Source organism: Apteryx mantelli, chromosome 7 (assembly GCF_036417845.1).
Source record: "Apteryx mantelli isolate bAptMan1 chromosome 7, bAptMan1.hap1, whole genome shotgun sequence".
In the NCBI taxonomy this organism is placed as follows: domain Eukaryota; kingdom Metazoa; phylum Chordata; class Aves; order Apterygiformes; family Apterygidae; genus Apteryx; species Apteryx mantelli.
Window position 1 is genome coordinate 44,572,181 of NC_089984.1, and position 27,978 is coordinate 44,600,158.

Here is a 27,978-nt window from a genome sequence, read left to right on the forward strand (position 1 = left end):
CTTCAGGCTTCAGAAGAAAAGTATTCATGTCAAGTGATGCTTTCTCATCTTCTGGAGAAGAAAAATTGGAGAAGAATCTGTTTTGTCAACTAACATACTTATTATGAATTTAAATATGTAATCTTGGTATCATACATCAGTTTTTTTTTTTCTTCTTCTTCTTCTTCTTCTTCCTCGCATCTGTGTGTGATGGGGTAATAGAACTGCAGGGGCGGGGTGGGGGGGGAGGAGGAATTTAAATACCCAAGTGTTTCACATTCTGAGAATTATGAAAAAGACTTCCCTTTTTTGTAAAGAAAACAAGGAAATTTAGGACATAGCAGGAGACATTAAAGGCAGTCAAAGATGATTCACAAATGCCTTGTTTCACTATGGAAGTTCCAGCTGAGCTTTTTTATTTAGTTTTTTTTTTGTGTGTGTGAGATGTAGATACATAAAAGGAAGTTATGACAATCATGTCAGAAGAATATAGAGGTGTAGGTTTATGGGTATAAGAAAAAAAAATTCTTACGACCAGTGAAAGATGCCAAGTGGAATATTAAAGAGCAAATAAGAAAATCCTTTAAAAGGATGAGCAACCACTGGGCTACAAGAGAAGACAAATTAATATGTTCAGCTGGATGATATTTTGATTAAAATGCAAAGCTGCAGGAATGCATAGTTCACAAATGATTGATAAACAGTTTGGGTACGTGATGAGTATTGGTTGCAGAATTGTAAGGTGGGAATGCAAAAGAAAACATTCAGAGTAGTGGGAATACAGAAACTAATACAAGTTTCTAGATCTGTACATTTAATCTGTGAACAGTGAAAACCACTGCACTTTGTCTCCCTGCACAATATTCTTTGTTATTAAATAGAATGGTAGTTTGTGATAACAGTAGGTTGTACTACCTTTTGACCCAGGAGAGCTTTGATATGCTTCCCATGTGCACTCTTGTTGTTGTGTGCCATTTGTTGAGTACCATAAGATCTGGGAAAAAAATTAATAAAAAGGGAAAAAAACACTTTTTTATTTAAGTAAAAGCATGATGGGAAGGTGTGAACATTGCAACTGGAAAAATTTTACCCATTATGTTAAGACTTTTATTAACTCTTGTAATAAAAGTACAATGAAAAGCATGATTAACTAATAAAAAACTAACATAATAACATGAACAAATTAAAGATACTTCCAGTGGGAGAAAGGTTATTGAAATTATTATTCCATAGGTTAAAAAACATACTGAGGCAATAGATTTACATACAGAATACAGGATTATGTCCTGAATACTAAAAATAGCCTCCTTAAGTTCTCACTGCTTGTAAGAAAAAGCGCACAGCAAGTTTTGGCAAGCATGAAGGTAAAGTTTATTTCTGTCTTGCCGAACATCAGCTGTACTACCTTTTTCTCCTTGCTGCTGCTTCACCCATACTTTGTACTTCCTTGCTGTCACTAACACATCTAGGCATCCAGATGTACTTTAAAAAAAACTGCCTTTACTGGATTTAATGAGTTACAGCATCAATTTACAATCTAGTTCCATTGAAAAGAAACTGCAGATTTATCTAATTGAGGGAGTTGCAGTATTTTTTCATGTAAGAGGTGCAAACTGTTAGGTAACTTTAAATCAATTGAGCATGTGTGCAGTTGTTGGGAATCTGTTGTGTACTGTGGCCTTTGGAACGGATCTTGGGAATAGTTAGTTTGACACCTGTTACTTATTTCCTACCTGTTTGTTGTAGCATCCATTTCTGACCAAGTGACTTAGCTGAACGCTAGATCCAAGACATGTCGGAGCTGACAGTCTTTCCAAGAGAAATGCTCTTGTTTGCGCTTTGTCACTTCCTTTCAGTGGCGGTACTGACCTCAACCAGCTTCTGCTGTCTGTAGAACCATAGTGCTGGTTGGAGCAGCTTGGGGACCCTGTTGATGCCTTTACTTGGTTGACCTTAAATCTATGCAAAAATTTGAATTAGTTCAAAAAGCAGGCGTATTTTAGACTAAATATAATACTTAATACAGAATACTTAAAGGCAATTCAAGCCATTTGGTGAGTTGGTTGAGTATTATGGCAGAAAAAGTCGTTATGCTTATGTATGCTTTAAATGGGCACAATGCTTAACAGCGTCAGCTGGAAAACAAAAATGAAAATTTGCTCTGAGCAGAACTGCACCACCATCTTTGGGATATTCTTCTGACTTCTGATACATCTCATTTCTTTAACTCTTTAAATAGACAATAAAAATGGAAAACTGAAAATGGGAGTCTGCAAAACAGCCTATTCTGAAAAATAGGTGACTGTGTAAATATTTATATTGTCAAGTGATTATTGGTAGCTTTAAAAGTTCAGCTCACAATACAATTCAGAGATAGACATCTGGTTTCTATCAAATGTTAAATTAAGAAACAATTTTTGGGAAATACTTTACAAGAGCTAAGACACGACAGAATAACAGCAATTTGCAATACATGGTCTTGATCTATCCTAATTGCAGAGTAATATAAATCTTTTTCATTGACTGTTCTCACAGCCAAAGCACAGAATCTTCATTCACCCAGAAGCAAATCAGTGAGAGAGATAAAAATGAGGAGAAAGGAGGAGATGGTGAAGACTAAAAATCGATATTGAAGCCACTCGGTAATAATCAGAAACGTGTAATAACTGAAGTCCTGATAGCTCACCTGACCCTGTCAGTAAGTGTGAGGGTGGGCTCTGGTTAGCAGCGCGGTGCCTGCCGGCAGCTCTGTGCTGTTGCCTCTGTGTGACGGCAGCGCTGATCCAAATGCGAAGAACTGTCAGCTGTTATGCCAGCTCCTCCTCCTGCCCCCGCAAAAGCCTTTTAATGCAAATAGATACCTTACTATTAGTGATGTTGTTGGAGCGTTCCCATGGAATAAATGTTAATCTGGTAACAAGGCAGTTCTAAGATACTGTGCATCTTTAACTTGTTTTGCTTGAATATGATTTTGATTTCTTTTTAATCTTTTTTTCATTACTTACTGTTTAACAGACATTGGTTGCTACATTTCTTCTTTTGCTTTGACTTACTCTGTTCCCTCTAATGGCTCTCTTCATATCTTCTATCACGTCACTGTTCTTACTTGCTCCTTTTACATTCTGTTATTTCATTCCATTCGATTTTTCGCTTAGTCGTTCTGAAATGTTGGTTCCTTGCCATTCTCTGCATAGGCCCTGGCTAACCGTATTTTTAACCAGTTCTGTCTTGAAGTGCTATATTACTGTCAGCTGTTGCAAAGGAGAGTTCTGTTCATTATGTTGCCTTTTTTTTTACAGTCCAGCACAAAATCGGAGTTCCTGCTTCCTGATTTCCAAGTGGAATTAGTAGCACATAACCTGTACTCATCCCCTTTTACACTCTCTGCTTCATTTCCATCCACTGTGGGAGACTATAGTCTTCAGTAACTTTCTTCAGCTGTGGAATAAAATACTTTCTAGAATAACAGTGGGGGAGGTGGGGGAAGGTGTGTCACCTTTGAACTTAATTACAGGAGAGAAATGTTCTTTCTATGTTTAGTTTCCATTGGCAATCTCCTTTACAGTTTATGCCAGCCATCTGGCTTTGTTCCGTATCCAGTCATTTCCTCTCAAAGCATGAGCCTCTTCAGAAAGTTTCATTTCAGAAAGTTCATTTCTTGGATCTCTAGGACAGATCATCAAAAAGGTGTTACATATTTAAAAGATTTCTCAAGGTAGGGAGAGCAGGAGAAAGGTCTGCGGACTTGCAGTTTTTCTCAGTCTCCGAACTGAGTATGAACCTGTGTTACTTAAGATTTCCAAAAATATAAAAGACAAGATCCCTTAGGAGTTAAAGCAGCCTCCCCTTCACATAATCCTCTAAAACAGTGCGTGTTTGGCTTCTTTGTCCATTAAATGTCTGAGGAGAGGGCTTTTAACAAAAGAGTCTTTGAACAGCGTAAAAGAACAAGAGAAAAGTTGATGCTGCTTGTGTCTAGTTAGTGCTAAAGCGTGGTCCGCAGCCCCAAATGCATGAATCTGCTGGCTCAGGTAAAAAATAATTACTTTTTCTCAGTTTTGGGGTTCTAACTAAATAGTAATATGCAGCCAGCTCTAGAGGGAGTATTTATGTTAGCTAATTTTAAGTGTCTAATTTAGATTTTCTGGATATCTTGCTTTCTCCATTGCCTAAACAGAGAGTCCCAGCGCTGAAATCTCTGTCAGTTAGGAATACCTAGTATGAATTCTTTGTGAGATTAGATTAGTTTGGAAGACTAAGCTTGATTTTTTTTTTTTTTAATTTTTTTTTTTTCCACCCTCCTCTTTTTTTTTTTAATATATCTCAAAATCTCTCCCCCTCCCCCCAAAGTAAATTAGCCCAGGAGACTTTGGAGGCCTAAATTTATAAACTTTGACAGAATGATGACAGGAGTTTTGTGATATGCAGAGATGAAGATTAAGCAATGGTTTTAAAAGACTTGGAGCATTTACATTGAATTTTGAAATTTGTATTAAGGCTTACGAGAGCCTTTGAGTCACTGAGAATGGCTTCCACTACATTATTTTAAAGATATTTTAAAGGTATTTTTAGCTGTCTAACGTGTTGGGAGGACATTTGCTACCTATAGAGGTGTTCAGAGCTTTTAAATTGGGAGGATTCTGCAGGATCCTAATCTAGTTGCCAGCATTTTCTCCCTATGCTGCTTTTAATTGACAAGCTTTGAAAATGGCTAGGAGTTTCCTACCCTATACGCAGAGTGTAAGTTAGAACTGCTTTCTGAAAGTAAACCTAAAATTTAATTTGCCATGGCAAGAAAGAAACAAATATTGCGAGACTAATATTCTATTGTAAAGCCATAAATCTTGCTGTTCTCCGTGGTTTACAAGAGCACTTGTTTACAAGTTTACTTGGCCGCTTCTGGAGTAGAGAGCTCTAGCCATGCTAGAACATAGAGGAAGGAAGCAAGTCGGACAAACCTCTGTAACTGTTTCTGCGTAATACGTAACCCAGGGGTGTCCCATACGTGAGAAGAGTGCGTTATGATGCTGTACGTCAGGAAATAACATGATGTGTCACCTTTTCTCATTCTTCTGCACGTTTCATTCTAAGGTATTTTGCTGTTATGAAGAAAAGGCTGAAATATTCTGTTGGGAAATAAGATTGTTTGTATGCATAGTAAGAAGAAGTTTTGACATATAATAAAAATACTTTAAAAATTCCAAAGTTAATGTGATCTTTAAGAATCTGCAAAGGCTTGCTTTGTTTTTTCTAAAAGTTTTAAGCTGACGTAGAAAGAAAGAGTGGGTGTAAATGGGTCAAGTAGGCTGAGCAGTACACAGAGAATGATTGATTTGGAGTGAATTTAGCAGTTTACCTCTAGGCTCATAATTTTTGGATTTTGCCAGTTTTGAAACAGTATAGTGCTGAGAATACTGATGGAATTACTCCAGGGTTCATTATGCTTCAATGAAACATTCCTGTAGGGAAAAGTGTTGTTAACACTAATGTTACACTAATTGTAACACTAGTGTTAAAGCATTAGTGCTTTTAAAAAGTTGATTTATCATAGTTTAAATTTTTCTTGGTAACTTGGATAAAGTACACACATACAACAACTATGACAGTCTTTTCCAGTTCTTGTGGTCAGCACATATTTGTGTTTCATTTTGGAACAAAGTATGCTTCTAGAGATTTTTTTGGTAATTTTTAAATAAAAAATAGCCTAAATCTTAAGCAAAAACTAGACCTTTCTTGAGATTAAAAAAATCCTCAAACATTATGTAAGAGGCAAGTATTCAGTGTTTTTTTTCCTTCCAAGGGAGCTCTTCAATGGCTTGTCAATGTCAGCTCCATGACAACAACAGTAATCTTCTGTAGCCTCTGTAACCTCCTCCTTCAAAACTTTTTTTTTGTCATTACCTTATCTAAAACTTAATTTTTATTCCTGCTACACACAGAACTCATTTTGATTGCTGTACTTCAACGTACTGCTGCCATAGTAAGTGTCGATAATACTTTTACAGGTGGTGCAAGGACTATTTCATCCGTGGGGAAAAAAGGACCATTTCTGCTGAATGAAATGGCCACAGTGTAGTCAGGTGGCAGTTCACATATGTTTCTCCCACAAGCGAGCTCTATTCCTAACTTTGCTTTCCCCAGATAGTCTGGTTTTGTGCCAATATGCCACCTCCACTTACCTATTCCCAGGCAGCATGCTGTCGCAGATGCGTGGAGAGTAACGCACTTTACTCGTAAGAGAGAAGCAGCACCATGTTTTATTGCAGTAAGATAGTGATTTAACAAAGTTCAGTCATAAATAAGGCAATGATTTAACGAGGTTCGATGGCAAGGTTCACTCAGTTATTTACTGCATGGAGGACAGGGTCAGATAAGTGTCAAGAAGACCCTCCCGTTGAGTCACGAGGTTCAGACTGGACCCCCTTGCTTTCCAAACTCCTCGGAGGAGGAGCCTGGGTGCGGCTAGATCCAATCCTAGTCTCAGACTTGGTCAATGGTGTATGTCTGAAGGAGACCCTCCCGTGGAGTCACGAGGTTCGGAAAGGACCCCCTTGCTTTCCAAACTCCTCCTCAGAGGAGCCTGGGGGCGGCTGGCTCCAATCCTAGTCTCAGACTTGGTCAATGGTTTATGTCTAAGGGATTATGTGCACAATTAGTCAGAGATATAACTCAGCAAAGTTTTGCGAAGTTTACAAAGTTTCAGCATGCTATTAATCACTTACCGAGGATCTGTGGCAGGTAAGGAATCCCTCAACTTTGAAGAGTAACCTTGAGAGGCGTCCCTGCTCAAGAGGAGGCAGCCTGCTGCCATGCAGCAGAGCTCAATGGGCTCTGGGCTGCCCCCTATTTATGGGGGGGAGGTGACTGACTCATAGTCATATTTGCATGCTAGATGGGTCTTAGTTGGCGCATGCTCAATTAGCCCTGCCTACGTGCTGCTTACGGGGAGGTCAGGTTGAGGGGGAGAGAGCACATGGGGGGGGGGGGGGGAAGGAGCAGCCCGTCACGTTTGTAATAGATTTTTGTGCATCATTTCAGTGACATTTAAAATTTCAGACAGCATTTTCCAGTAGGCAGTCAGTTGGGAAAGAGAGACATTCTGCACTGGCATGGTCATTTTATCTATACATCTTGTTTACTTTTTTTTTTTCCCCCTAAAACCTTAGAATTCAGGCAGTGTCTGGATTTTAGCATTTTTCTGCAATGCTTAGCATAATGGTACCCAGTATTCAGTTTGTACACCTAGCACTGCTAGTAAGCAAGAGCTGTGTCAGACAAGTGATGTTGACTTCTCATGCACATTAAAGCAAAAATGATGTTTAGTGTATTTTGAGAAAATAAGTCGATAAATACTTTGATAGTATACATGGGAGAAACTATTAGTCTTTTTTTACTTTCTGAAGCTAAAAGAAGTGGTTTTTATGAATTCATTCCTTTGAAATAATTGCATATGTTAAAGAGTGATTTATTCTTACTAGGACAGTGTAATGTTTCAGAGAGTAAAAATGATCTACACTTGAATGGCTTTCAGATTTCATGGTAGCAGAATAGTAGTTTTGCTGGTGGTAAATCTTTGTAACTTAAGAGCTACTTAATGTTTGAGAAGAGTACTGAATATATCATAAACTAACTCTGTCAAGTCACTGCACCTTGAATTGAGTACCTCATCTGTTCATTTCTGTTTTCCTTGGTTTTCTGCTTTCCTGTGGTGTCTCCTGATATGCCTATTTTTATGTATATAATTGAGTGATACTGGGATGTAAGAGTTTTACTTTCTTTATTCTAGCACTATAGTCAACCTTAGAGTAGAATTGAATGAAGAGAGCATTTCCAGCTAGTTCAGGGCATGCTGGCTTCCTCATTTTACTCCTAAATTCTCTGTTTATGACAAGATATTTGGTATTCATAACTATAAAACCTCTTAGCCAGTCAACCATTTGTAATGAGCTATAATTTATACATTCACACAATTTAGGCATGTATTGGGTGCAAAGCAAATGTGTAATTGTGGAAATGATTAACATGGATCAGTATTGAGGCCCAACAGCTATATTAGTCACATACAGAGGGTTTTTTTGTTTGTTTGTTTTAATTGATTCTTGAGTCTTTTACCTCTTGTTCTTCCAGTCGTTACCATGGAGGAAGAATGTGTTGGCTTTAAAACATTTTCAAATTACCACGTACATGTATTATGCAAGTTGTATTGAAAGGGCCTTGTTTAAAATGCTCAGAATGCTTAAGATACTTTAAATCAGTTTGTTTCTAAATGTGGATAACAGTTCTTTGGGGGAAAAAATGTACATCAAAAGGAAAGAAAAAAAGAAAAGGAAAAATGAGTTTTCCAGCTGGAAATACAGGGATAGTGAAAAAAATATAAAACTTGTCTGCAGGTGTACTAAACTTTGTTTTTTTGCTTTCTTCAGTGTATTCAGCAATTTTCCTTAGAGATAGATTTTCCCTGGGAATTCAGCAAATTCTGCACTCCCCCCAGGATCGCACCAGCTCAGATATGTTTTGGGGATGAAAGGTTGCTGTTGTCTTGGCTCTGTTAGACGTAGCTAACTGGATCAGTCACGTTTCGAATTTTCCATTTATCTACTGCTTCTAGCATTAACCAAGCATATGCATCTATGCATACCTCATTCACTGATCACTCTTAACTTGTAAGCATGTGCCCTGTGTAAGGCTTCACGTGCAGTATTTCTCGTGCCATATGATTTGTCACTTATGTTTTTTTTAAAAAAAAGTTTGCTTTCATTCTTGGAGGAAAAAAAAATCCAGTTATCAGAAAGCTTTGCATGGACCAGTTCATACACTCTTCATGTATGTGATACCCCGCTGCCTTTCTGAGTATCTGTGGTTAAGCTAGAGAAATGTGACGAGCTTTGGAAAAGTGAAATAGTATATCAGCTTTAAGGGTAGACAAAATTGTTCTGTTTTGGGGATAGAAAGTGTATCAAAGAAATGGTTCAAATTATGTACAATGTAACCTGTGTATTCTTTTTGACTTAATTGGAGTAAAAAGTATGAACAGGATTGACTGAGCAATCAGTGTGCTAGAAATCCCAGTCTCTTCATAGCCATTTTAAACTCGGTTTGTCTATCATCTCCTCAGTTTGGTTTGCTTACAGTGTAGGAAGGGCAGGTGTTAGTGCATCAATAATCCGAGTTTTCTTTAACCTTCCAAAGAGAGGGACAGAGGTCCCATTCACATGCAGACTGACAGATCTTGTATCGTTGTTTAAACTTCTTGTAGGCATTTTAATTTTTAACACAGAGGTTCAGTGAAGAAAAATGCCTATAAAATGTTATTGCTGTGCATAGTTTCTAGGCAAGTGGAATAGATAGCTTTTTTTATTTATATCTTTGAATTGAGGAAACATATCGTACCACTATATATATGGTATCATGAGATTTTTTTATATATATTTATGTATATGTAGGTATAAATACATGTATACATGTACCACTATGTCTTAAGATTTTATTAGTGAGGTGTTACAAGGAACTCGTAATACTAAGGCAATTTCTGAAGTAAGGGATCATTTAGTACTAGTGAAACCTTTATATCATATGTTATCTTCAGTATGTAACTTTATTGCTGTAAATCCATTTTAGCAATTTGGAGAGGGGTGTTGTCTTGGTTTGGGGGGAGGGAGTTGTGTTTTAAATATTTCTATATACAGTCTCCTACTGAGGCAAAATGATCATGTACCAGAAATGTAAAATTGGGGAATAAATTTTTATTCTGATGATGCTCTTAGTAAAAAGCCAAAAAAGATTGATTCCTAATAACTTGGAAAGAGGTCATCAGTGAAGGGATGAATTTGCAAAGAATTCTGTGATTCGAGTTTAGAAATGACTAAGGAGCTTTAATGCTGGTGCTCACTGTAGTTAGACATCGTGATGGCAGCTGAAGTTAAGTTTGTGAAGGGAAAGCAAGGTATGCTAGAGACACTAGTTAAAAGCTAACAGTATAGCTAATTTTGAAAAATTGATTACGGAAAGACTTGATTTTTCACTACAGAGTGTGTGCAGCAATAGTGTAGTTTTTATTCTCTTGCTTTGGGTCTGTTTTAAGCAAGTCTGCTGAAGATTCTGGATTAGCTATTATCCAGTTCTTTACCAAAATGGAATCTTTTTGTAACATTTTAAAGAAAGATGAATATAGAAATAGAAGTGTCCAGAAGCAGATTAGTAGTATAATTTTGAAGGCTGGGATAAATCTGTAGGAAGCTTGTGATTTTTTTTTTTTTTTTTGGGGGGGGGGGGTGTTCCCCCCCACCACCAAAGATCTCTATACACTTGGAAGCAACTATATGAAGGGGATCTGATAATAATTTAAATATGTATGATATATTGAGAAAGCTGATTAGAATGTCTAAACATCTGCCTGCTGAGAGTGGGGGATTACTCAAAGAGATTTAAAGTTTGAATTGAAACTATCAGTCGAAAATGACATATCAAAATCAATACAGGAAAGTAACTTTTTATCTAGTCTCCGATTACAGACTCTGAAACTAATTGATGTGAAATACTTCCAATTTTACAAATTGTTTTTACCTGCATAATACAGTGATGCATTTACATGGCTAGCCAACAACAGTGTGATTAAAATGTTTACTTACAACTTTATGCTATCAAAATGTGTGTGGTTGTTTTGTCTGATTGTTCGTTTTTACCGTGTGCTTAAAACCTGACAGACACAGACCTTAATTAGCTCTTCTCTTGGTTAGAGATTGCTTGATAACAATTATTTCTTTATTGCCACCTCCAAAGATTTCTTGTGGCCTGTGGTAGAGCATCTATCATCAGTGGTGAATAAATGCTGGTTGTTTTCAGGGTTTGACTCGGAGGGAGCTTAAGTCAGTCTAAATTGGAGCTCCTGCAGTCTTTTCCTTTGCTCTCCTGTTTCTTCGCCTGCCATCATCCTTGCCTCTTATCTGCTGTACAAGTGCTGATGATTCTGCACTGAGTTGGTTCAGGAAGCTAAACTGTCAAACTTTTCTTTACTTTTTTTATTTTTTTGTTATTATTTTTTGGCCAGCTTTGTTTCCTGAACTAGCTGCATAAATACTCAGCTTAGGGGGAAGGCAGATATGTGCCAACCTTACTGTGATCAGTGTAAGCTGCAGTGATACTCCAGAGTAACAGAGAAAATGTTTTACATTTGGGGGGGGGGGGTAGGCTCTGAAACATGGCGTAATTTTTGGATACAAGGATGTAAATCAAATAGTTCTGCTGTTGCTTTAATACAAGTTGAATAATTTTGTTTTGTGTTCAAGTCTTGAAACATCTTGATTTGCTTTACACATTACAGTGCTATTTTATTTCTGTTCTGTTTACAGCTGATATTATTTCAACAGTTGAATTTAATTACTCTGGTGATCTTCTTGCGACAGGAGACAAAGGTGGCAGAGTGGTTATATTTCAAAGGGAACAAGAGGTCAGTGCCATGAAAAATAACAGTGCTATTACACTGCTCTTGTGTTGCACGGTCTCACTTCATCTTTTCATGCTGCAACTTTTAAATGGTTTGATAGTTTTCTCAGAAAATCCTAAATTGTCCAAATCTCTAAATATCTGCCTCTTATTGAACTCAGTAGGTTGGTTTGGTGGTAACCCCCCCAAAAGAAAAAGATGACCACTTTATATATGTGCTTAGTATGCTCAGTATCATCTTGCAGAATTGCCTGTGGACTTTCTCCTAAACTTTATGCTTAGGGTCAGGTTGATTTAAGGTAAATACTAATATTTTTGAAAATAGTTTAAGAAAACAAGTTTATAAAGGAGAACACATGTTAAGCTGCAAGGAGAACAGGAAAAGATGATTCAGAAACTGAAGAATTAACCATCTGGTGTGTTTTAGGAGCCTATGGCTCTAAAACAGTGGGAGCAGCTACTTCTCCAGAAACACCTGGGCATCCTAGACCCAGAGGGTAGGAAGACATCTCCCCTCCCAAAGTTATGTGGCTTTTCCACTGGATCTTTGGAATGCTGTTCAGTTGTGTGATGATACTGTGCAATATTCTGCTTGTTCATCAACACAGATACATTACTGAGCTTTATATAACCACAGTGGTGTGCACTGGAAGAGCGCACTAAATGCTGACTTACTAACTAGGCCTTAACGCAGACAGATGCTTGTCGTCCCTTATCATGTCTGTGAGAAACCTTGATTTCTTTCCTTTAAAGACTGAACTTTTCACGTGGCCTTTTTTTTTTTCTTGCCACTGAGGAGCATGCTTATGCTTTTCTTTAAAGAGCTTATGAGAATTTTGGTTTTGAGCCTTTTCTTGCATAAGAAATACCAAAGTTGAACATGGAATTTTAATTCAGCTTTTTTGTGCCTGACGCATACTAATTTTTAGGTGTTACATTCTTTTTTAGCAGAATTCCACTTCGTTTGTTGTGTGGTTCAGACGATGCTCAGCTAATGAACAGCTGCTCAATATTTTGCATTTCATCTTTACTATAGTACCATTTATAAAACATTTTACTGAAGGTGACTTATTAGTTTTCAAGTGAGGATTTTGAGAGGTAGTAAAATGAAAATACTGTTGCTGAAAAAGCTGCTGAAATGTTATGCTACTACACCTAGAAAGCTCTTTAGTCTGCTGTATAGACTTAACTAAAGCAAAGAGAGATCAAGGTCAAAAGCATGCACCTGCTCAGGGTCTTTGGCTTGTTGGCGCTTGTTTAGAGTGGAACTATTATTGGTTGTCTTTCAGCTGTTTAGTGCTCAGTTCTGTAAGTCAAAACCCAGCTGTCAAGTCCTTTCCTCACAGTTTAAAAAAAGTCAGACTTTTCACACAGGAATATTCAGCTGTCTGCTGGGAGCGCATATGAACTGTAGGGAGAGGTAGGCATAAGAGTAATTCTTTCCTGCTCATCTCCCCCCCCCCCCCCAGCCAAACATGAGGGGTTTTGTTTTTGTTCCTAACTTAATTGCTATAGACTTTCCAAGGGTCCACTGTGTGTTACCAGCTGGTAAGTTAATGTGCTCAGTTCACCGCCACTAACTCATCAGCGTTCAGTTAACATTCTCCCTTCCTATATCCCATTCAGGAGTTAGAGAACTTGTGTTTTTTATTGAAGGAAAAGACCCATGGAATCAAATGACTTCAGAAACCAAGTTGCTTATTGTCTTGATACGAGTTTAACGCATTCATTTGATAGGTTTTGATTTCTTTGCACACAGATGAAGTGACATGCTTCAGCTGATCTAACCCAGAACAGGGCAAGGATGTGTGTCATAGTACCAAAGTACTTGTGTCACGTATAAAACTACAGAACTTCTGGAGAGGAGGAAAAAATCTACTCAAACAATACTGAAAACATAAGTAAAATCTTACACTTTAGTTGAGTTTTAGACTAGGTCAATAACAATCCAGCATAGTTATAAAATTTCACATACAGAGTTAACCAAAACTCCACACTTGTGCGAGACAGCAGAAAGAAACTGGCCAAAACCACCTTATCGAAAGCTGCAAAGTCAAGCATGTAAATGCAAGGAAGTTTCAGCACAAAGGTTGCCTTTGGAGCCTTAGGTTGGCGCAGCAGTCTTTAATTACGTGAGTCGCTGCTGCTTTCCCACAGTAACATACCATCAGTCAATGCGCAGAATAGGCTTTTCCTGGGCAACTGATTCCTGCCTGTCTTTGCAGATGATTTGCTTCTTCTCAAGTGAGTGGTTTCCAATTGTGTTTTATGGGAATTTGGGTTTGGGGTTTTTTCAGAAGTTCTGGGCACATGCAGCCCTACAAGGGGTGGGGGGAGCCGTTCTCCAAACATGAACGAGTATCTAACATGAACTTACTTGAAAAGCTAAATAACTAGATACCTCAAATCTGACATTGCAAATCAGTGGATACTTGTGACTTTGATCTGTTCCTTGGTACCTCATCTACCAAATGAGAATAATACAAAGTTGTCCTCTAATTTTATAAGGGGAAAAAGTTGTTTGCCTGTTTGTGTAATAATCTTCAGTATATCATGATGAACACTATAGAAAGCCATAGATGAAAGTGTGGTAGTTCCTTCCCTCAAGATTTTTAGAATGAGAAAGGTTGTCAGAGTTTAAGTATAAACCTTGATACCTTTTCTGTGTACAGTATTTGTTAAAGAGAGTAGGAAGGAGCCAGTTCTGGTGCTCGATCCTTCTGGCCCTTCATCAGTGACTTTTTGTAGTCATGATTTTATAAAAACGTATTTAAGGACATAGAACATAGTATAATTAAACATTTGATAGTCTGGAAACCCAGCATTATGACCATAACTTGGTGATTAAAGGAGTGAGTTTTGGGTGAGGACAGGTATGGAGATAAGCGAAGTGGGAAAAGTAATCCCTTGGAGGTGAAGGTTTAGGATTTAGCTAACCTCTTTGCTCTGATTTTGTTGAAACTGCTTGGTAGTCATAGTATAGCCTAGACCTCTTCAAAACAAACGCAGGGACTCCTTTGCAAACAACGTGCCTCTTTAAAGTACTTTATTTGTCTAATCACAGAACCTATTCTATTATTTATATATAAAGCTATTTTTTAAAAAGTAAGTCTGTGTGCATTATGGTGATGCTAAACTGGATACTACCATAGAGTAAAAATGTCAAATTCATCAAGACCTGTTGTAATAAGTTTACTTTCTAGTTGACACTTAATTTACAATTTCTAGTCATTAGTTTGTATGTACAATTCCTAATGAACTGAGTAACATCAGTTTCAAGAAATATTATGTTTCCTTTCAGAATAAAAGCCGTCCTCATTCTAGGGGAGAATATAATGTTTACAGTACCTTTCAGAGTCATGAACCTGAGTTTGACTACTTGAAAAGTCTAGAAATTGAGGAAAAAATTAATAAAATTAGGTGGTTACCGCAACAGAATGCTGCTCATTTCCTGCTGTCTACAAATGGTAAGGACACTTTATTTTTGCAAAAAAACCTTTTTATACTTCATTTAAATATTATCTTACCCTTGATCCATTTGTGATTTTTGGGGGTGTTTTGGGACTGTTTTAATGTCTTCTCTTGGTTCTAATTATATGTAAAATATGTTTTGATTGTAATACTGTAGGTTACTGACTTACCATAAATTTGTAGTGAAGCAGCTACGTAACAGGCATAATTTAATTCTGTGGATATGCTGGCCATGTTATCAATGTGCATACCCTGTTACTCTGCCTTTTAGTTTGGATTCTGTATAAAGGGCTTCCCAGTGTGTTGAACTGTAGTAGAAGTCTGAAAGCGTGACTGATGGTTTTTCTGATCCCACACGTGTTTTAAAGATAAGCATTTGAAATTGAAACACAGTGGTTACAGTGCTCTTTTTGCTTTTCCGATACCAAAACATGTGCATCCTTAGAAGAGCCCAAGGTCTAAAAGGCAACAGTCACATTAAAAGTAGTAATCTGTAGTATTTTCATTGTGGACCTTAGAATACGTAGATGCAATGCAAAAATTACAAGTTGGAAAGGTAGCGATGCCACCTTTTCTTTGACCTGTTAATTATTTAAACATTTTTATTTATTCCAGTATGATATTAGTTGTTACTTATATTACTGGTATAATCAGTGCTATAATTATTAGGACTGTTTCATTTTATTGTGTCATGGAGCAAGCTTTAATATGTAGAACTGTGCATGGAAAAACTTGCTTTTATTGTCAGAGGAATAAGTGTTGCTTCTAAAAGTTTGGATCACTTTTTTCCTTGTGCTTAAATGATCTTATAAAAGTGCTGATGTATTTTCTGCTGTACAAAACTTTAAAAGCAAGAATGACTTCTGTCTACAGTACCTTGAAATCTAAAACTGTCTTACTTTGACCTAATTCATATTAAATTCAAAGCAGTCTTAAACTTTTTTTTTTTAAATCTTAAATGCTTTAAAAATACTTTGTGGTTTGTGGAGGAGAGGTTTGTTTCCAGGTATCTATAGATCTCATTCTTGGTTTATACTTACATTCTGTATTTGGACAGACTTCCCTTAGTAAGACCTGGGAAGTACATGCCTCCGGGCATGGAGTCCTAAAATAATGGAGCAAGTTCCTGCTCTCTGTTACTGCCTTTGGTTGTCTCCTAGCAGACGCTTAGAACAAATTTGGGTTTCCTTAATTTGAGGTAGTTATAAGTAATTCATGTTTTCCTAGGGTGGTTTGTTTTTTTTTTTTCCTAGCATTTGTCTTGTTAGTTAAAATGGGTTAGGTAGTCAGTACAGGGCTCTCTAGTGAATTTTGGTAATTGGTGTGTGACACTTATCTTGTGAAGGGTAATTTCAATGAACGATAGGTTTAGTGCCTTATTGTTCAGGTGAAGACTTGTGTTTTATTCAAATTAAACATTACAATAGATTGAACATGGAATCTATTTATCTGTATCTTATTTTTCCTTTTCACTGATACTTTCATTGATTTTTTCCCATCCCCACCCTTTGAGTGAATGTATTTGGGCTTTTTTTTTTTAAATGTACCAGTTCTGTTAAACAGTACAACTGAAGTACTGTTGCATTATACATTGTAGTATATATAGGGAGGATTGTATTTTATATCATATTGTTGTTCAAAGGACTCCAGTGAGGTTCTTTGTGGCAAGCAGTGGACCCCTAGATGAAGAAATAATACCCACTCTACTGACTCTGTTATTTAGTGATTTATTTTGAATTTAATTCATTTCAAGGATGTGAATTTTTGTTGGTTTTAGATAAAACTATTAAATTATGGAAAATAAGTGAAAGGGATAAAAGAGCCGAAGGTTATAATTTAAAAGATGAAGATGGAAGACTTAGGGATCCTTTCAGAATCACAGCGCTACGGGTATGTTTCTGCTCTTTGGCTTTAAATATTTTTTTCTCATTTACTTCTTTACCTTTGTACTAGCAAAGTTGTCATCTGAAATGTGTAGACTAGAAATGATATTTTGGTCAGGGACACTGAAAACGTTTATAAATGGAGATACTTAATTATGAAGACATACCTATAAGAAAAGGTTGGTTTGGAAAACTTAAGACAGACCTCCATGGCTTTAGTATTTGATTATTAGCTTTCCAATATGCTTTTCTTGGAACATCTTAACATATTTAAAATGGATTTGAATTTTAAACTCTTTTTAATTAAAAATACTTTGTTAGAAACAGCATTAGTCCACCTGAGTATATTCAAATTGACTGTAAAAATTTGTAAAAAATTGAGCTGTAAAAATATAACAGACTGAAGATATTCTGGCCTAAACTTGCAGCATTTCAGGATGTCACCAATTGAGACCGCTATACTCTGAACTCAGTTTACAGAAAGTATGGATTCATAATGCTTTGTTCATAAAACAGTCTAATGTTTTGGTGCAGTATTAAGAATAGTGATAAAAAGTTCAGTCTGCACTTTCTAGTTAATCTAAACTATTACACCTAGTCGTTCTGGCTTAATTATAGCTGAGGAGTGTGCCGATAGACTATGATTACTTTTTTAAACTGAATGCTTCTGACACATACTTGTAGCCATATTTATTTTGAAATAAGAATGGTGTTTCAGAAGAGAAACTTGCTAATTTTTTTATCATAAAACTCTTTAATGTGTCTAGAAAAATAATTTCTCTTTACTTTGCACCATATAAATTGTTATCTATGACTAAAAGTGACTTCTCTTTTCCTTTTTGGCACAAAACAACAAAATATGCAGACCGTTACAGGATGAGAGATGTTGGATGATAAGCCACAATAAATTTATTTATTTCAGCTAGGAAAGTAGAATGAAATCACAGATTTAAAGTATTTAACTGAAATAATGGAAGAGCATGTAATACATTTTGGTCACGTCGTCTTTGTAGCTGAGGTTTTAAAAATGCTATGTATAGTGAGCCACAACTGAATGAAACGTACTGCTGGATGCTTCAGCAGATTCAGCTGATATGATTCAGTTGCGTTGGTGCTGAAAGTTATTAAACTTGTTCAACGTTTTACTTAAATTTTGTCCATTTAGGATGAAGCCTGTTTCCCCCGCAAAATATGTTGGGGGACATACGTAGAGAACGCTTTTATTTCAGTATGCAGAGGCCCTTGTCTTCTCGTCCTTGCTGTGGCTAATACCAGCAGAGGATAACGCTGTAGTGTCTGTGCCACTAGTAAGGAAGAGTAGGCACCCAGCTTAACCTTCATCCTCCCCGAGTGCTGATCAGTGAAACTGGCAGGTGGGGTCTTGTCATTGGGCTTTAAGTGTAGTCTATGTGAATTTAGGAAATATTCAGCTTTGATTGTACTGATAATTCAGTTTTTGCTGAATATTTCTTTAACTTTGTATTTAACTTTTGGGGTCTTTTTCCTAGGAATAAGTCTTAAAATTTTAAACTGTTGGGAATTCTACAGTTAGGTTGAAGGTGTTTTTGTCAGAGGTCAATTCTGAGCATTTGCAAAACTTAATGTATACTTGCTTTTTTTGTTTGGTTGTTTTTTTCCTACCTTTGTAGTGATGTAATAGTATAGAGTTGGTGCTCCAAACCTGGGACCATTTAAAGCATGAGTTCCTGAAATGGAATAATGATTTTTACCATAAATAGGAATTAAACCAAGATTCTCACTGCTTTCAGAGCTTGTGTCACTATTGGTGTTTGCTGGGATTATACAGTTTTTCTTTCTTTAAACTGAATATTGAACTGAAGCTTTAGGTATACGTGAGCCTAATGCATAGTCATGTTGGGAAAGGGCATCCAGTTCCTCTGGAAGGTGTCTTTCTACTCAAGTATGTGGGAGCCAAGATCTGATAGGGTCTTCAGATTAAAATATCTTACCTTAGCCCCAAATGCAATTGCTAGAATGATAGAAAGTAGGTACAGGTGAAATTTTGGCTTCTACAACCTTGGCCTTATGTAGGAGGAGACTACCCATCTGGAAACATGGAGAGTCCGGAATATGGCCTCATGGTTTTACAAGGTATTGGTTATATCACGGAAGAAGTGTGTGAACATATATTTTAAGCACTTGAATATATTTAGGAAGCAGCAAGCAGAATGGGAGGAAGGCATCAAAAAGCAAGAACCTCCCTCTTAAAAGTTAGTCTTCTAAACTTGCTGTTTTTCTAGGAAAGGAAGGTTGGGGTGAGCTGCAGACGTTGCCAAGCACTGCATCTTGCAGGAAAAGATTATGGAATGAACAAAGTGTGAGAAAGGATTGGGGGAGAGGAGGGAGCTCTCCTTCACCTAGAGTTACCTTCAAATATTAGAATTATCAGGATTTGGGGATCTAGAGTATATATAGCTTGTCCTATGGGCTTTGTTTGCATGTTCCAATACAGAAGTATAATCCCCATTTCTGTGTAACAAAGGAGACTCATAGGAGAAGAAGCACTTCAAAGTTGCATCCTTTACATAGAGAGAGACCAGGGCATATCAAAGTACTATTCCTGGTGATTTGCATTAATGCATTTTTGATTTCATAACTGAGCAGGAACTAAGAGCTAAGAACACTCATGGTCAGAAATGAACATAATCAGTACCTAATAAACATGCCTAATAAACAGTAACTGATTAAAATTAATCGTTACCATTTATAATATAAATGGACTGTAAGATAGACATGGCGAAGACAATTACAGAGCTCTTGGATAATGTGTTTTGTGTTCCGGGAAGACAGAAGATCTTGGACACACATAATTTTTTTTCTTGTTTGGATGATGAAAGTTAGCGTTCTGTTGAACTGTGTGTACTAGAAGAGCATAGGATGACCGTGGGCAATCTTAAACTATTCATTTGCTGGTCAGTGATAAAACTTGAGAGAGAGGGAAGCTTAATCCACTTCACTGTGATAAGCTATGTCTTCCTTCCAACTAGTTGTGGAAAAAAGTGTCCATGTGTTCATAAAATCAAACTGACTGTTCAGAGTAAACAAATTGTGGGGATTTTTTGCTAGCTTTTCCTTTCACAAGCATTCCTCTAATTTGGGGCAGGGGAGAAGTGCTAGTTTCACATTAACATCATCCTCAAATAGCATAATAAACATGCACTGTTTTCCTGATGGAGGAGGTACAAAGCTTTTGTATGTCACAGGTAACTTTTGCAGAAGTCTGTGTCAGAGGTTTTGTGTTGTTAGTATGTTAAGTCAGGTTTTTTTGCTGTGAGGATTTGAAAAATGTTTAGAACTAGGTGAACCATTTTTAGAAAAGAAGAAATCCAAGTTCTATTTTTAGTGTTTGCCATTAGACAAAGTATTGTGCATTTCATAACTTGGGGTTTGCAACTGCGCTCATTAACTTCTGTGGTTCTGTGAAAAATTAGGACAAATTTATACTCCTACTGGAAAATTGGGGTGGAGGGATCCAGCAAGTTGAAATTGGAACCCATGGAGTGCGTTAATTTAAATCTTCTGAAACAAATACCTCTTTAATGCCACATTTGACTGTTCTCTTTCATGTTTTAGGTGCCGATATTGAAACCCATGGACCTAATGGTAGAAGCAAGTCCCAGAAGGATATTTGCAAATGCACATACTTATCACATAAACTCTATTTCAGTAAATAGTGATCATGAAACGTACCTTTCTGCAGATGACCTAAGAATTAACCTATGGCATTTAGAAATCACAGATAGAAGTTTTAGTATCCTTCTTTTGTCCTTTATGAACCCTGGAGCACATGTAATCTGTGTGTTTAACAGAATCACTTGAATTTTACTAATCAAAATAAGTGTTTGACTCTAGGTTTTAAAAACCTGTATTTTAATACCTAGGGGTTTAATACAGGGAAAATAGACCTTTGGATGCTCTCATTCATTCTTGAGTTTGAGCATTCTTTCAGTGGAAAACTATTGATAGAAATACTGTAGGTAGTTTGATTTCTAAAGAGAAGTTGAGGACCTTTGGGATCATCCTTTATTCGTGGAGTTCAGAGTCTATTTTAAATAAGAGCAGAAAGATGAAAAGTAGATCATGTGTTACTGTAAATTCTGTTTTCCATTGGCAAATTCGCTGTAAAATAGCAGTTGCAGAAATATAAACAGAGTGTACTCAAGTTTTCTAAGGCTTTAGGTAAATGGAGAGAGAATGTATATTCGTTGTTCAGTAAGAAGGCATTAAAAAGGAGGTTTGAGAGGGTCTATGAGATTTCTACATAAGAGCTTAATCTTACTGGATGCTTATTTGGCAGTTTGGAGGGTAGCTTCATTCTAAGAACAATCTTTTAACTCTGTTTTGTTTTCTTTTTTTATGCTACTACTATGCAAATAAAGAGCTTATAAGAAAAATACAAATTAATTCTTGGCTCTTTGTGCTTCTGTGGATAGATCTAGCCTATGTTTTAGAATGAATTCTGTATATCATTCTGCTCTTCCTCAGTTATCTCCAGCATATATTAAAACTGATTTGTAAAATCTAGATTTTTTTTTTAATCTACTCAGGTCCCTTTTACTTTATGCAGATTGTACATGGTAGAAATCGAGATCTTGCCCTGATTATCTGCATTAGATTTGGGTGTATTTTTAACTTTTTTTTAATAGTTATCTGCTAGAAGTGATTTGAATGTAAAATGTTACTTGCCTTTACCAAAACCTTCCCAGATATTGTAGATATTAAGCCTGCTAACATGGAGGAACTGACAGAAGTGATTACTGCTGCAGAGTTCCACCCTCATCACTGTAATGTGTTTGTCTACAGTAGTAGCAAAGGAACTATTCGACTCTGTGATATGCGTTCTTCAGCCCTCTGTGATAGACATTCAAAATGTGAGTTAGTATGCATTTTTTTTGTTTTGGTGCAAGATAGACTGTGTAGGTATTCTGCTTATAAATAAACATACCAAGTTCTGCTTATTGGTAAAGAATTTACAAGGTAAGGGGTGGTAGTTTTGTAGAATGGAACATTTTAATTGTCTTGTTCTAGGCCATCAGCAAGCAGAAGTGTAGCATGAGACAATTGACGATCTGACTCTGCTCCTGTTTACCCATTTATGCATCATAAACTGATGGGAACAAGTGCTTTTGGCACCAGTGAGACCTGTCTTCTGTCCAGACTCAGTCTTGGTGCTTCTCAAAGGTATCTGCTTAACAAATGCCAGTTCAGGGCAGTTTATTCACCTTTGCACATTAGGAACTGGTCTGAGGCTGCCAGAATCCATTTAAGTTGTGACCATTTGCACCTACTGGGGTAGAATTTGATCTTGAGAATATGTGCTGAGTTTGCAGCTAGTTTGCAGGGGTGAAACGTGAATGTTCTCAGTCTGCTGAGCCACCTAAGCTCATGTAGGTGAGGAAAACATATGTACTGCAGTGATAAGGAAAACTGCCAGTGCCTTGCACACAGCCTGTTGTTTCTTGTTCACCACTGTGGTAGCAGTGGTTTACTTGTATTACTATTCGTGTGGGGTGACCTACCATATTGATATTTGCAGGTAAGCTTTCTATAGTGAAGATAAGGATTTTATGTTGGTGGAAAGAAATATTTGTACAGTGGGAGATATATAATGCTAAGCTGGTATTACTTAGTTATTAATTAAAGTTATTATTTAAAATTAGTTACTCTATTAGCTGTTAACTTAGTTATTAAAATTTGTTTTAAAAAGTTTTTCACTGAATAACTTCCTGTTTAAAAATAAAGCTAGTCCTGGATAGGTTGCATCATGAAACATTGACTTCAAAGATTATGATGCTCAAATAATATATTGCTTTATCTGCTTTCTAAAACCATACCAATCGCATTTCAAGTGTTGATACTAGTATTTCATTTCAATGGATTGTGTTGTACAACTTTTGTTCGAATGTAAATAAAAACATATCACCCTCTCAAAATACGTGGGTCATGCAATAATATCTTGCGTTGGGGTTGCTGCTGTTTTTTCCTGCTATTGTTCAACATAATTTGTAGATCTGTGTTGTTTATTATACCCATGCACTGTTTTTTAACTTTTCTTCTCTCATTCATCCCTAAGACCTCTGAACTGTAGCTTGCTGATGCTGTGCTCTATTTGAGAGTATGTTGGAGATTGGCATCTAGCAAACTGATGACTAGGAGCCTAACATTGTTCAAAAAGAGACTATTTTAAAAGACTGTTTAACAGCAACCTTATTTTAAAAGAAACTACTGTTATGACTTAAAATTGTGTAAGTACTGAAAAATGTTGGAAGCTGTAGAACTTGGTGTTGGTTTCATTCGTAATTGTATCTTTTATCTACAGTTTTTGAAGAACCTGAAGATCCTAGCAGCAGATCGTTTTTTTCAGAAATAATATCATCGATATCTGATGTAAAATTCAGTCACAGTGGTCGATACATGATGACAAGAGACTACCTTTCGGTTAAAGTATGGGATCTCAATATGGAAAACAGGCCTGTAGAGACATATCAAGTATGGTGGTCACATTTTCTTAAACGTTCATTCTTTTTTTTTTCCCCCCTTCCTTTTCTTTAAAGCTCTCTAATACTGTTTTAAATGTTTCAAAAAGGTTCATGAGTATCTTCGAAGCAAGCTTTGTTCCCTTTATGAAAATGACTGCATCTTTGACAAGTTTGAATGCTGCTGGAATGGTTCTGATAGGTAAGGTGTTTGGTGTGGGGGGTTTTCCTGTTTGTTTTTTCGTTTTTGTCCCATCCCCCCAAGTTTAGGAATTTATTATCTAGTCTTGAAACACATAACCAGTCCTTAGCTTTAATGATGTCATTACTTGAGTGCAAATGAATTGACTTTGCAAGAAGACTTCAGTGGAAATACTTGTCTTGCCTGCAAGTTGTGGAAGCGTTGTAATCAGATAGCAAAGCCAGTTTTATTGACCCAGATTGGGCATGTTTCCTGTCTGTAGATATGGTAATATTGGGTATTAAATGCTTTTAAAATGCATTTAGAACCCCTGGATGAGACTGTGGCAGATCTGGCTTTTGTATCTGAATACTTCATGTTGGCATGTCTGGGGGATTTTTTTTTTTATTTTTTTTGGGGGGGGGGTAGGAGTTTTGTGAATATGTCTGAACTATCTAAAACAGTGACTTGCCTGCCACCAAATACTTGCAAGCTGTTCAGTGAAAAGGCATTAGTTTTGGTTTGATGGTAATGGGATCAGCCTGTGAAACAAGCTTTGGCCTAAAGCTATCTTCTTTTGGAGAACGAAAGATCCACCACATGGTATAGAAGAGGACAGTGGTCAGGGAAGTCAAGTCTAGTAAGCTGTGTGCAGGAGTCAGCAGAGGGAAACCTACCTTCATCACTATTGCAGTGATGGCTGAGATTGCATGTGCTGCTACATGCCACTTACGTACTAATTTGGTAAGTAAACAATATTAAGGAAAACTGATTATTGTAAGTGTCAGGTTACGAGTGGCTGAGGAGAAGAATGTATCCAAATCTGAGCAAATCTTTAGAAAACAAATTGTTGAAAAACAGGATGCTGTAGTTTAAATCAGATTTAAAAGTAGAAGAGGAAAATGGCTTCCAGGGTCAGTAAAGTCAAGTAGCCTGTTACTCGAAAGGATGTACTTCAGCAGTTAATAACAGTGGTGGAGTTGTGTTTCTTTCTTTCACTGAGGAAATAATCATACTGTATCAGTCCCGTTTTAAAAAAAAAAAACACAGTATTTACAATATCTAACAGAAAATGTAAAAGATGTGGTATGTGTTCTTCAGCTCTGCTGAAATGCAGTGAAACTGACCCTTACTTCTAAATTTTTTTCAAGCAATTCCAGTCAATCTTACATTAAAAAAAAAAAGTCAAAGTATCATTAAGTTTAGGCTTAGTGTCTGTTATGTAACATATCATAAGAACATAAGTTGTCATAGGTCGTGATGCTCTCCTCCCTTTCAAAAAGCAAAAAATTCTTCCCCTCAGTGTATTCCCTAGTACAACCTGAGCAATGCGTTTTGTGTTGATAGTATCTCAATCAGCTCCTAGTCTTTAGGGTTTTTTTAATGTAATAAAAACAATATGTATTAACAAATAAGATGACAAGGCTGAGGTGGTTGAGATTTTAACAATCAGTGGGATTTCTGCCTCTTGGAAAATGGCTTTTTCAGGTGGTAAAGTGTTTATATACACAAAAAATGAACATTGCAGCCTAAATTTCAAACAAATTGTTTTGTGAAAGCTACAAGCAAGGTGTTCATTGGAAGTTAGTTATTTGAAAGCATTTTCAGAAGCAAATTTTTTTTCTGCCTTATTCAGAAGCAAGCTTGGTACTGTATAGTGAGCCCGAGTTGTTTCTGAAGGACTGCATCATGTATTCACATAAGGGGTTTCTTTTTGTGATTCAAGGAAACTTTTCTGTGGTTAATCAGTCCATTTGTGTGTTCATGGTCAGCATGTGTACTGTGCAAAGGAGGGGACTTGCATATGTGATGCTGTACTTAAATTAAGCAGTTTTCCGAGGCCTTTGCTTCCACCATGACTTCCAGTGCTGCAGGATAAAAACATAGAGTAGAAATAGGAAATCCCACTTTTCTCACCTTAAGGATAAGGGTGCTGCTGGATACTGGTGGAAGGAGGGGTTGGACCCCAGGGCAAGATCTTGAAGAGAAAGTGGTGGAGTGGGAGTGGTACTAAAGTCTGAACGGAGTTGAGGAAAGGTATATATTGGTGAGGAAAAAAGTGTAACGCCAAATGCACTTTACTGTGAGCTTGATCTGACAGTCGCCTTGTGTGTAAGAGAAGATAGGGGTGAAATATTACTTCTGTGAAACCTAATTATAGAAGGTTTCTCTTCTGTTTTCGAACAGTGCTATCATGACTGGATCTTACAACAATTTCTTTAGAATGTTTGACCGGAACACGCGACGAGATATCACTTTGGAAGCGTCCAGGGAGAGTAGCAAACCTCGTGCCATCTTAAAGCCGCGTAAAGTGTGTACGGGTGGTAAAAGAAAGAAAGATGAAATAAGCGTTGACAGTCTGGACTTCAACAAGAAGATTCTTCATACAGCATGGCATCCCATGGAGAACATCATTGCTGTAGCTGCCACCAATAACTTGTATATATTTCAGGACAAAATTAACTAAAGATGACTTACTTGAGGACAGAGTCGTCTTCTTGCATAGTTAAGCTCAGTTGTTTATCTGTAAAAGAGAAGGCCTTGTTGTCCTACCAGTGAAGAACATTGATGCACTTACTTCCCTTTAGATAAAGGAGAGAATCTGGCCTGGTTTTTGAGTTCATGGTGTAGTTCTGCCTTCGGTGGGGGCAGGGAGCATGAGTTGCAGTTTTCTGAGAGAAACCCTCTAGAAGCAGAACTGATGGACAGTACTCAATAAGGCCAATACTCAAAACAAATGTATTTATTTAAGTCTGAGCCTTCCTTTCCAGTTTATAGACCAAAAATTTAACACCCAAGAAGAAAAATTGTCATAAAAATGTAATTTCTATCTCTCGTGCTCTTTCTCTGCTGTAATATTTGGGCCTTTTGAAACATATATTGTGCTTAATGCCTGTAAACATTCCTCCTCTGGCCTGTATCTAGGCTTAGGTGTTTTTACCTTTGAGCACTTAGGTAGGTCTTGAGTTGGGTTCGTAGACAGGTTTCCATGAATATTTACTCACCAACTGTATCTATAACCACACCTTCTGGTGTAAACCACTTAATAAAATAACAAGCTATAAAAAGTGTTTTTAAATCTGAAGGTATGTATTCAGTCTTTTTATTTTTTTATTGCATGTACTGAAATTGTGCAAAATAATTCTGATGGGCAGATTTGACAATGTTTGTCCCAAAACACTGATTTTTGGCAGACTAATTGAACTTTTTTGTGTAGTATTTCAAATTCTAAATTTAGTTTCTATAAAACTGTCATTTAGTTTAAGTTGCACCATTTTTGTAAAATGCCATCTGCATACCAAGTAGGAGATTGGAAAGGTTAGTATAAAGATGTCCACAGCCTTAATAGACAGTGACCGCCTTGCACAGGAAGGAAAACAAAACGTTTAACAAAATTTCTTCTTTGAAGAGAGAAACTCAGTTTCTGATGCCTCTCAATGTTAGAGACATGCCTTATGTGCATTATGTTTTTTTAACCGTTTTAGTGTTTGTCTTGAAGATGTACTTTATTTTAAATATTTGGCATAATATATTGTATTTCACATTGCAGTTCAAGCCAGCAAAAAAACTATCTTGATTATGCCAAGCAGCAACACAGCTTAATACATTTTAACATGTTCTAACTTTAGGGGTCCCTGACTAAGAGGTCGGAAAATACTGAGACTACAAGCTGATGTTTCATGCATTTGTTACTGTATCTTTGTTATTGCTAACTTTTTTTTTTAAAGCCTTAGGTACTTTTTTTTTTTTTTTTTTTTTTTTTTTTCCTCCAAAGGGGCCTAACATTCATCAACCTTCTCTATACCCTAGACTGGCATGGATGTAAAGTTGTTCCTGAAATTATTGCAGCACATTTTAGTAGCATCACGTAGCTCGAAGTTACAGTCTGTAAAATGTGCCTGCAAATTAAAAATTCTTCATGAAAATTTAGATCCTTTAAGATTCCCAGATGAAATACAGAAGTGTGGTTTACACTCCATTTTATTAAAAATGAAGGTGTATTATGATTACTAAATCAAATATGCATATGCAAGAGCAAAATGTCTCTTTTCTTACCCTCTCAATTAATGTCCGTAGAGTGCCACTCTTGTTCACCGTAAGCTAGTAAGTACAACTAACTTCGAGATTCTACAAATAAAGTTTAAATTAAAAAAAAACAAAAAACAAAAAACGTATACTGTATATTGGTTGTGACACTATTTGCAAATCTTGAAATGTGGAACTTCTGGGTCATTAAAGCATTAGATTTGACCTTGTTCCTAAAATACATAATAGAGCTAATAAAATGGGATTGTACATACTTGTTCAATTATTTTGACCAAAAAGTTTAATAAATTTTAAATGTTTACCTGGACTTGCTCTGTGTATTTTGACAATTTTTTTTTCCTTTGGTGAGATAATTGGCCAAGTTAGCCAATCTGAAGATTGTTTGTATTTCCATTTTAAATGGTTAGTTTTTGAATGGTCATACCTCTAACTCAGAAAGCCGTCTGTTCATATTCAGTGAATATATCAGTGCTGTCTA

At 36.7% G+C, this 27,978-nt stretch overlaps 1 protein-coding gene and 1 long non-coding RNA gene across 4 annotated transcripts in view; one reads left to right on the forward strand and one right to left on the reverse strand.

Moving 5' to 3' along the window:
- PPP2R2D (protein phosphatase 2 regulatory subunit Bdelta) overlaps window positions 1–27,696 on the forward strand; it is a 33,083-nt gene extending 5,387 nt beyond the window's left edge. Inside the window, exons 3-10 of one of the 2 annotated variants that reach the window (XM_067300390.1) lie at window positions 11,328–11,425; window positions 14,723–14,888; window positions 16,670–16,782; window positions 20,370–20,547; window positions 21,503–21,667; window positions 23,116–23,285; window positions 23,383–23,474; window positions 25,641–27,696. In XM_067300390.1, the coding sequence (XP_067156491.1) occupies window positions 11,328–11,425; window positions 14,723–14,888; window positions 16,670–16,782; window positions 20,370–20,547; window positions 21,503–21,667; window positions 23,116–23,285; window positions 23,383–23,474; window positions 25,641–25,920 (1,262 nt within the window). In that variant the 3' untranslated portion in view covers window positions 25,921–27,696. The remainder of the gene's footprint in view (window positions 1–11,327; window positions 11,426–14,722; window positions 14,889–16,669; window positions 16,783–20,369; window positions 20,548–21,502; window positions 21,668–23,115; window positions 23,286–23,382; window positions 23,475–25,640) is intronic. The other variant, XM_067300391.1, reaches the window with a different exon arrangement.
- Window positions 387–3,075, reverse strand: LOC106489249 (uncharacterized). 2 transcript variants are annotated; one of them, XR_010884771.1, is made up of 4 exons: window positions 2,985–3,075; window positions 2,666–2,820; window positions 1,713–1,938; window positions 387–973 (listed from the first exon to the last, which is right to left on the reverse strand). It is a non-coding gene; the product is annotated as an uncharacterized lncRNA (long non-coding RNA). The 2 variants fall into 2 exon arrangements; XR_001293362.2 differs by lacking the exon at window positions 387–973 and having other exon boundaries at window positions 1,019–1,938.
- Window positions 27,697–27,978: the final 282 nt, after the last annotated feature.